Here is a 10,805-nt window from a genome sequence, read left to right on the forward strand (position 1 = left end):
CCCACCCTACCCCCTCCCCCAATATTTTTTCAACTTACACATTTTAAGGTAAAAGGTTTTTTTTTTATGCAAGATGAGCATGGTTCTAAAACATGGGTCAAGTTGGGCGGGTTGGGTTATGACCCATTGTTTAGCCTATCTTGACCCAGCCCATCTTAGCTCAAGTACACTTTGGGTTGGGTTGGGTGTCTAACCCATCTTGACCCGCCCAAATTCAGCCCAACCCGCCCATTTGCCACCCCTACTTAAAATGAAGACTTTGAGAGAGGTAAGGGTAAAAGTAAAGTATAAATGTAAAACAAAGATCCTTAAAGTGAAAGATTAGCATTAAATCTCTAACAAAATTAAATTTTATGAGGAGCAATCTTTTTTCCACTACCAAAGCCAATATTGCCAATACATAATAATTAATAATAACCACAAATCCAGTGTACTCCTAGGGTCTGACGACAATACCTGATAAATTAATATAATGTAAATATTTTGAAGGAAATAAACTTCAACCGGGCTAGTCACAAGGTGGATTGATAACAGGTTGTCATGCAAGTAGTAGTAACCAATTTTAGTCGGAGACGAAGTCAAAATTTGAATGTAATGATACATGATTTTAGTATTTTAGAGAATGAGCTCGATTATAAAAGAAAGAAGAAGCAAAAGGAGTCAGCAGTTAGTTAGTAGCTTAACAGTTAGTTCAAATGTTAGTTAATGCGCGGGAAAGTTAGTTACATTGGCTAGTAGTGGAATAGTTGAATTCTGTTATTTGTTTCATTAGAAAGAGTCCAGCTACATAGTGAATGTATGAATCATTACATATAAGGGCTGTATACATCAATTGAAAGGCATGAATAACAGTTACATCATTTTCCTAAATCTATATTCTTCTTCTTCTCTCTTCTCTTCTCTTTTTCCTCTTCTGAAATTATGAAACTCTCACTACTGCCTCGATCCATTCCTTGAGTAGTGTTACGATCCTCGAATTTCTCTTAAATTCCTGCAATTGTATAACATTGGTATTAGAGCTATCGATCCTTGGAACCATGGCAAAGGGAGCACGAGCTACTGGTAGTTGAAATGAAGAAAGTCCAGATTTACGAGAATTGATGCAGAAATTGATAGCTGATGTAGGAGCTTTATCTGGGGAAGTTTTAGCTCTAAAACAGTTGGATCAAACAGTCCTTGAATTGAAGGAGCAGATGGCAAATTCAAGGGAATACCAGAAGGACAAAGCCCCAGCAACAGACGATGATGGACCTTCTGAAGTTAGATCTCATCGAGAGAAAAGTCCTGCGAGTTATAATCATCATAACTCCAATTTTTCTAGGTGGTCTAGAATGGAGTTTCTACGATTCAATGGAGAAGATTTGAGATCGTGGTTGTTCAAAATTGAACAATTTTTCTCTATGGAAAAAGTAGATGCTGAAGAAAGGATTGAAGTAGCAGCATTACAACTAGAAGGGGAAGCAATTTAGTGGCATCTTTCCTTCATGAGGTATAGGCAATACTTGCAACCTGCTTCTTGGAATGAATATATGATGGCAATGGTTGAAAGGTTTGGTGCTGATTTTGATGATCCTATGGAGGAAATCAAAAAGATCAAGCAGACTGGTAGTGTGAAGGAGTATCAGGCCATTTTTGAAAGGAATTTGAATAGAGTGAGGTTATCTCAAGAAAATGCAATTAGTTGTTTTATTGGGGGTTTGAAGCATGAGCTAAACATTGCTGTGAAGCTGACTAATCCAACTACCCTGTCCCAAGTGTACAGAACAGCAAGGATGCATGAAGCTTATTTGGCTGCAACTAAACAACAAACTTATGCAGCAAATTCTGCAGCTAGAAGATACACAACATCAAACAGTAATGGTAAGGCTCTATTACCAACTCCTAATTCTGGTAATTTTAGCTATGCTAAGGGTTTCACTAAGAGAGCATTAAGCATAGAGGAGATGAATGAAAAGAGGGCAAAGGGATTATGTTATTTCTGTAATGAAAAATTTGTACCAGGCCATAGATGTAACAACTCTAAACAGTTATACCTATTAGAAGTGGAAGGAATAGAGGAGGAATCTTATGTAAGGGAAGGGCAGGAGTTAGAAATCCATGAGGAGAGAAAGGACTTAGTAGAATCATCTCAAGGCATGGAACAAATGGAGATTTCCATCCATGCTCTGAATGGTTCATTGGGTTATAGAACATTAAAGGTCACTGGTTATCATGCAAAGAAGGCCCTAAGCATATTGATTGATACTGGTAGTTCACATAATTTCATAGATCCTGAACTGGTTAAACACTTAGGATGTAAGGTTCAGTCTACTAAACCTCAATTAGTAGCTGCTGCTAATGGGAACATGATGGTAGATAGAGTATGTACAATCACTTAGCTGCTACAAGGTGCTGAATTTTCAGCAGAATTTTTACTACTACCCTTAGGATCATGTGGAGTAGTATTGGGAGTGCAATAGTTATTGACACTGGGAGATATAAAAATGAACTTTAGAAAGTTAACTATGGAATTTTGGTATAAAGGAATGAAACATCTTCTCAGAGGTGCTGGCAATCAAGTGAGGATGCAGGAAGCTGATAAACTAATTAAACATACAGGGGATATGTCTCAGTTGTGCATGATACAAGTGGTTCCTATGGGAGATGCAGAAGAACAATGGCATGCTATTAAAGCTGAGGAAGATCTTGTGGTAGATGATGGGCTGAATCAATTGCTAAAGGAGTATTCTATATTGTTTGAAGAACCTACTGGGTTACCTCCTTCTAGAGGTGTCTTTGATCACAGTATTGTACTCCAAAGTGGTACTGAACCTGTGAATAAAAGACCTTATAGGTATCCTTCAGTCAAAAAGGATATTATTGAGGGTCTTGTGCAGCAAATGTTAGATCAAGGCATCATTCAACCTAGTTGCAGTCCCTTTGCATCACCAGTGGTATTAGTAGGAAAAAAGGATGGATCATGGAGGCTATGTGTTGACTACAAAGATCTGAACAAGCATATTGTGAAGAATAAATTTCCTATTCCTATTGTAGAAGATTTATTAGATGAGCTAGGAGGATCTAAAGTTTTTTCTAAAATTGATCTAAGGTCTGGATATCATCAACTAAGAATGGCTGAAGAAGATGTACCTAAGACTGTCTTTAGAACTCATTCTGGTCACTTTGAATATTTGGTAATGCCATTTGGTCTATCAAATGCTCCTGCAACTTTCCAAGGATTGATGAATTCTGTTTTTCAGAAATTTCTCAGAAAACATGTATTGGTTTTCTTTGATGATATTCTCATTTACAGCAGTACCTTAGAAGATCATTTAACTCACTTGAAATCTGTTTTTGTGGAGATGAGTAAGCACAAGCTGTTTGCAAAGAAGAGAAAATGTTTCTTTGGAGTGCAGAAGATTGAGTATTTAGGACACTTCATTTCAGCTGAAGGAGTGTCTACTGATCCTCACAAGATAGCAGCAGTCCAAAACTGGCCAACTCCAACAACTCTCAAACAGCTCAGAGGATTTCTAGGCCTAGCTGGTTATTTCAGGAGGTTTATTAGAGGTTTTGGAGTCATCTGCAAACCTCTTACTGATTTGACTAAAAAGGATGGGTTCAAATGGTCAAGTTCAGCAGATGCAGCTTTTGCAGCTTTGAAAAAGGCCCTCACTCAAGCTCCTGTTCTAGCTTTGCCTGATCCTACCAAGACCTTCATTGTAGAAACTGATGCTAGTGGTCATGGTATTGGAGTTGTACTTATGCAGGAAGGACACCCCATCGCCTTTATTAGTAAGGCTTTATCACCCAAGCATGCAACTTTATCTGTTTATGATAGGGAACTATTGGCAATGGTACATGCAATGACTAAATGGTCACAGTATCTGTTGGGGCAGAAATTCATCATCAGGACGGATCAAAAGGCTTTGAAGTACTTGATGGAGCAGACCTTACACACCAATTCTCAGTTATTATGGTTGACCAAATTAATGCCTTTTGATTACACCATTGAATAAAAAAAAGGTGTAGAAAACAAAGTAGCTGATGGCCTTTCTAGGGTAAGTGGAGCTGAAATCTCTTCCAAGCTATAGTTGATAGCTGGAACTCTGATTCAGAACTGAAGAAAATCATTGAAGAATTAGAAAATGGTTCATTCACTCGCAAACAATTCACATGGGCTCAAGGGCAACTAAGAAGGAAGGGCAGATTAGTGATAGGGAAGGTTCCACAACTGAGGAGAACCATCATGACTCTATGGCATACAGCTCCTCAAGGAGGTCATTCAGGAGTTGAAGCCACCTTGAAGAGATTGCTTACATTGTTCTACTGGAAAAATATGAGGAAGGAGGTGAAGGATTTTGTGCTAAAATGTGATGTTTGCCAAAGGAACAAGTCTGATTTGGCTGCCTATCCAGGGCTGTTGCAACCCTTGCCTATTCCAGATGTGGTATGGTCTCAAATTAGTATGGATTTCATTGATGGTCTACCTAAATCAAAAGGGTATGAAGTGATATTAGTAGTTGTAGACAGACTTAGTAAGTATGGACACTTCATTCCTTTGAAGCACCCATATACTGCTAAGTCTGTAGCTCAGGTATTCTTAGACACTGTGGTCAAATTGCATGGTCTTCTTGACACTATCACCAGTGATAGAGATGTTGTATTTCTTAGCCAATTTTGGCAGGAGCTATTCACCTTGCAAGGAGTTCAGTTGAATACTTCTTTTGCATACCATCCTCAATCTAATGGTCAGACTGAGGTATTGAATAGAAGCTTGGAGACATACTTAAGATGTTACTGCAATGATGATGCTACCAACTGGTATTCTTGCTTACCTATGGCTGAGTACTGGTATAACACCTCCTTTCATTCATCCATACAAACCACTCCATATGAAGCCTTATATGGTCGACCACCTCCTCTACATTTACCATACTCACCTGGGGAGTCAGCTTCAGCAGAGGTGGATAATACCTTGATCAACAGGGAGCTAAAGCTGCAGCTACTGAAGCACCATCTCATGAGAGCACAGCATAGAATGAAACAACAAGCAGATGCTCACAGGAGTGACAGGCAATTTGAGGTTGGAGATTGGGTTTACCTTAAAGTTCAACCATACAAACAAGTCACCATAACCAATCACACCTCTCATAAACTAGCCTCCAAATATTATGGCCCCTTTCAAGTCATTAAAAGGGTAGGTCCTGTTGCCTATACATTGCTACTACCTGCTGGAGTTCAAATCCATCCCACAGTCCATGTGTCATTATTGAAAAAATGCTATGAGGTTCCAACACAGATTGTTTATCCACCCTCTCTTGACTTAGCAAGTCCTTATTGCCCTGATCCTGAAGCTGTGCTACAAAGGAGAATGGTGAAGAAAGGAAACAAAGCTGTTGCACAGGTGTTAGTTAAATGGCAAGGTCTTCCTGCCGAAGCTGCTACTTGGGAATTTGCTACTGTTTTGAACACAATGTTTCCTTTGATCCTTGTGGTCAAGGATCTTCGATTGGGGGGAGTACTGATACATGGTTTTAGTATTTTAGAGAATAAGCTCGATTATAGAAGAAAGAAGAAGCAAAAGGAGTCAGCAATTAGTTAGCAGCTTAACAGTTAGTTCAAATGTTAGTTAATGCGCGGGAAAGTTAGTTACATTGGCTAGTAGTGGAATAGTTGAATTCTGTTATTTGTTTCATTAGAAAGAGTCCAACTACATAGTGAATGTATGAATCATTACATATAAGGGTTGTATACATCAATTGAAAGACATGAATAACAATTACATCATTTTCCTAAATCTATAGTCTTCTTCTTCTCTCTTCTCTTCTCTTTTTCCTCTTCTGAAATTCTAAAACTCTCACTACTGCCTCGATCCATTCCTGGAGTAGTGTTACGATCCTCGAATTTCTCTTAAATTCCTGCAATCGTATAACATTGGTATCAGAGCCATCCACCATCCTCTGTGCCCACCGTGTCTTGGATGGTGACGCCGGTATTGCAGTGTTCGCCCGGGGCTAGAAATGTCTAGCGCATAGCCGTCGAGGACGACGGGTGCGGAGCGTGGTGGTTTGTTATGAACTATTGCAAGGAATGGGACTTGAGTCCCACATCGGTACTACAAAGTGTTGATGTGGGGTTTATATAGCCTTGGGCTCTCCCACCTTAATAGCTAGCTTTTGAGGTGTGATTCTCCCTAGGTTGTATCATGTAATAGATTCGGAATTCTAACCCGTTTATGTTACTGAATTCTAAATTAATAATTTTACATATTTAGTGGATATCTTAAGACAAACAAAAGTTCTATCTCATCCGCTGCTCTAGCTAATTGTCCACCCTTTCCAAGTGTGATTTCTATGTTATGTATGGCTGCGCCTAAGGGCAAATCGGTTAAAGTAGATTCTTCTTTTGATCAATCAAAACCCCTTCCCAAACTGTACAAGCTCCTTCCAAAGCATACGGCTTTCTGGATGTAGATGATATCTATACATATGGATCTTATATATATATATCCTAGAATGAAGTACCACATGGGTGGATATATATATATGAATCCAAATCTGCCGAATCACTCATGTTATGATCTTCTACATCCTGGGTCTTCCCGTTCCGTCATCTGGCTTATATTCTTCATGTAGCATTCAGGCCGAATGACTCTATGAAATTACGTCGATACTTCCACATATTTCGGGTCAGTGGTAACTAAATATAGAGAGAAGAAAATCCTTAGGTTGACTAAGGATAGGAAATCTACTCTATCTACTGATGCGGGAAAGGTTGTTGAGAAGGGAACATGTGATCAATTTGTTCTCCTTTCTAACCGATCCATTTGCAATGGCAAGCAAACAGAAGGTTCCCCTCTTTCGGGTATAGGCTTTCCCGATTGATTGGAAAGATTTTAGAAGGCCAGAGAAAAAAAAAGCTATCTAACCCTTATTTTAGTCGTAGCCATAGGCCATGAGTATAACGTAATAACAAGTCCAGAAGTTCGAGTATATATTTGCCAGAAAGGTCCACAAATAATCGTGCCAAGTCATACAATAACCAAATAACAATCAAACACCAAAACTTATACTAGTAGCTAATGTACACAGGGAAAGAAGAAACTGAAGGTAAATATGTCGATCCAGAAAATAGAAAAAAATTCAGACATGTTGTGTCATCGTATGCTCTGTTGCAGATTTATTACTTTCATACATAATCTGCGTCTGATTTAACTAGCACTTCTATTGCTCCTTAGACCGACACCATTCTTCTAACGTAGGAGTTGCCACCCCCACATTTTTTATGTCAAATATGTTCGCTGCAACACAATAAAAACAGCACAGCTATCAGCAGCTTGAGATGGATTATAAATGATCCAAATATATGCGTTTGGGTTAAATGAATCCAGGTGATAGATGTCAAATTAGCAGTTAAAGAACCAAGATCATGGATTCACATGAGCTTAAGTTTAACTTTTCAGTTTCACTTTGGTCAAAGCAGGAAAAACTAGTTTCATTAAAAATAGGATTGCTAAGAGCCTAAGACCACCAAAACACAGCAGAACAGATCCGCCAATTAAACTGAAAGGCTGGATCGCTGCTCTCAAACGAGGAAGAGACCAATAATCGTTCACCCTACAAATGGAACTTACAGGAATTGTCATGTAAGACACAATTTAATGTCTAAATTAGCAAAGTACATAAAAATACCGAAATCGCAAGGAACAAAGCAGTGAAAACCAACAGAAGCAGTGAAACTTAGTTTAAGTCTGGAAATCTTTCCGCTGTCCAACCTAGCCCCCAAAGAAGAAAATGTGAAAAGAAAGTCTCAGGTTGTACCTCACCATTCACAGATGAAAAACTGACTCTTATTAGATTTTGATCTGGTTTACAAATAGAAGCATGCATCCAATCACCAATGGTATAGTAAAACTGTTATTATTGAATACATATCTTTCTTTTTAGACAAATGATAACCGTAGACAGTCTCCTAGTTCGGACGCTTTGTAATTGTTCCATGATCTAGACAGTTTGAAGGACCGGTACCATGTCTGACTTCTCTACGACTTGTGCAAGCAGCTGCTGCCAAGGGCAAACACGAATAGTCGAAAATAGCTCATATGTTTTAGTGAATGTCGTAGTGTAAAACATGATTACAGTTGAAAGTTATTGTTTGATGTACTTTCAGAGTTCTGTATTTCCTGAATATTCGAGGTTATGGCAGTATGGATCCAAACTTAAGATTATTGCGTAGAATAGTATGGATCCAAACCATTTTACACAGTAATTTCCTCATTTCAAGCTTTCCGAGGCAGAAAAATAAGGCCACCTGGGTGCCTTGACTTTCAAATATGTGGAATATTGATCTATGCATCTAAGTGCAAATTAACTTCACAAGATTTATGTGGTTCGGCAATTTTTGCCTAATCCAAGCCACAAAGAAAATAGTTTTATTAGCCTAACACGCTTCCCATCAACCGCTAAAATTCAATGGCTATAGTCCTAATTTTAAACCATCCTCACCATCTACAAAGTAAGCATAAATGCATGTATTGAGGATGAGGAGAAATGTCGACCCCTGTGGTCTGAACTTATGATCCGGTTAAGTGATCGTCAATTGTAATTTTTAACCACTTAAAATAGGATATTGTATAAAGTTATTTAATAGTTAATACTAATCAAGTCCGCTTGTACCTAGATTAAAGGGCAAGTAGCCATATGCTATTTAAAAAAAAAAAACAGTTCAATAAGTAAAGAAGCACATAAACGTCTGCTTTGTGCAATCTGTTATTCTTCACTAGGTGCTGGGGACTACATACCGATATGTACATCAGGAGTAGCAGCAGCTGTGGCATCTATAATGACCGTCACACGTTCATAGTCCAATGCTACAGCATCAAAGACAGTCTGCCGTATGCAATTTGGAGTTTGAACACCTAAACAAGAAAATTTATCAGCCATTTGACAAATACAAACACATCAGTTAATCAAATCCTAAAGTCTACAGCTGGAGAAAAACTCGATTACAAGTATCCAATTACCAATAATGACCAAGTTGGTAATGCCAATGCCCTGAAGATACGAGTGAAGGTTCGTGTTAAAAAATGCACTGAACCGGGTTTTCACCAATTTGTAATCATCTTCCTCAATAACAAGCCCATCAACTAGCTCTGCCCCCACACTACCCTTTGATGTTGGTTTTGGTTTTCCATCACCATATAAATGCCGGCGAAACAATTCAACATCTCTACCTAATGGATCATGCTCACGGACAACCTACAACAAATGGGCCACATGGGATTTGTATGTTAGTGTAATAAGTTTAACTTCCACACACTAGCAGTCTATAATAAAAGGGCAGCCCAGTGCACTAAGCTCCCGCTATAACGGGGTCCGGAAAAGGACCGGACCATAAAGGTCTATTGTACGCAGCCTAACCCTGCATTTCCACAAGAGGCTGTTTCCACGGCTCGAACTCGTGACCTCCTGGTCACATGGCAGCAACTTTACGAGCAGTCTATAATGTCACCTAAAAAATAACTACGCGTAACAATTCACATAAACTAGAATTAGTAACCTAAAAAATAAGGCTGCTTACACATTATAACAAGTTAAAGTACATGGATAGTGTAAATATAAGTTTGCACGCAGTCAGTGTATATAAGTTAAATCCGTCAATAATTCCTATTAATCAAAGAAAGATTTTAACTTTGCAGCTAAAAAGGCAAAGACAAAGGGCTGTGACAAATTTAGGAGCAAGTTGAGAATACCCAAATAATGGGGATGCCGCGGCTTCTTGCAACCTCAACGGTCTTGATAACGTTAGGAACAATAGCTTCGCCTCCTTTAACTAGCATAGGAGCACCTGGCAGTACAAAATCTTTCTGGAAATATAAGTAAAAATTACATATTGTCAAATAATTCAAGAAATTTGAAGAACTGGTTGCTGGTATGCTGAATAAGAACAATATTACCTGCATGTCTATGACAAGAAGAGCGGTTTTGTTCCATTTGCAACCATTTTCTGAGGCCATTTGCTGATTACAGACTTTGAATTGCCAGAAAGATTTGAGAATAACGAGTCTTGGTTTGGTCGGTCTCGAGCTTATCCCTCCACCCAGTTTCAACTAATCTATAAGTATTTTGTTTAATATTTCGAACTTTGACTACATTTATTGGTTGGGCCAGGCTAATTTTTTTGGGCAAGATACTAAACCATATAAAAAAATATAAATCTTATCGGCTATTATTTTGTAGAAATGGTAGCTATTCTAAAGGGTTTTTATTTAGTAGGATTTAGTCAATTATGAATTTCAGAGTTCAATTTTTCAAGATAAAAATGTCTGAGTTATCCTAAAGTTACAATTTTCACTTTAAATATTTAGGAAAAAATAAGTAATGGTTAATCATTAAATAGCTTAAGAATAGTTATATGTGCACTTACCTTACATAAATAGTATGTCATATTCATTGTTTACTTTTCCTAGCCATATGTATAGATTATATATTGATTATACATAACGATAGATAAATACTACATAATTATGCATATATTATCTTCTACCGGTTATATTTTGAATTAAGCCATTAGGTGGGCGGATATTTGAGTTAATTCTTTTTTTTTTAAATGAACGGCTAAACCTATACTTTTCTCAATTTTTTTTTCTCTATGATGAATGTTGGGAGAAATTCAAAAATAGCCAGATTTACAAGTGGTCATTCAAAAGTAGCCATAGTTTCAAAAGGAATCGAAATTTAGCCATTTTTCATGTAAGATAAATATGAAAAAAACAGTGTTCAAAGTCCGGAAAATACTCCAGCATAATATACTGGAGTTTCTGT

At 37.9% G+C, this 10,805-nt stretch overlaps 1 protein-coding gene across 2 annotated transcripts; it reads right to left on the reverse strand.

The window, feature by feature from the left end:
• Nucleotides 1–6,951: 6,951 nt before the first annotated feature.
• Nucleotides 6,952–10,148, reverse strand: LOC109206527 (probable inactive nicotinamidase At3g16190). 2 transcript variants are annotated; one of them, XM_019369350.1, is made up of 5 exons: nucleotides 9,938–10,148; nucleotides 9,734–9,847; nucleotides 9,005–9,239; nucleotides 8,783–8,899; nucleotides 6,952–7,282 (listed from the first exon to the last, which is right to left on the reverse strand). In XM_019369350.1, exons 1-5 carry the CDS (start codon nucleotides 9,995–9,997, stop codon nucleotides 7,206–7,208), a joined length of 603 nt encoding a protein of 200 aa, XP_019224895.1. In that variant the 5' UTR covers nucleotides 9,998–10,148; the 3' UTR covers nucleotides 6,952–7,205. The 2 variants fall into 2 exon arrangements, with proteins under 2 accessions (XP_019224895.1, XP_019224896.1); XM_019369351.1 differs by having other exon boundaries at nucleotides 9,734–9,828; nucleotides 9,938–10,115.
• Nucleotides 10,149–10,805: the final 657 nt, after the last annotated feature.

The sequence above is a fragment of the Nicotiana attenuata genome, unplaced genomic scaffold (genome assembly GCF_001879085.1).
Source record: "Nicotiana attenuata strain UT unplaced genomic scaffold, NIATTr2, whole genome shotgun sequence".
NCBI classification, from domain to species: domain Eukaryota; kingdom Viridiplantae; phylum Streptophyta; class Magnoliopsida; order Solanales; family Solanaceae; genus Nicotiana; species Nicotiana attenuata.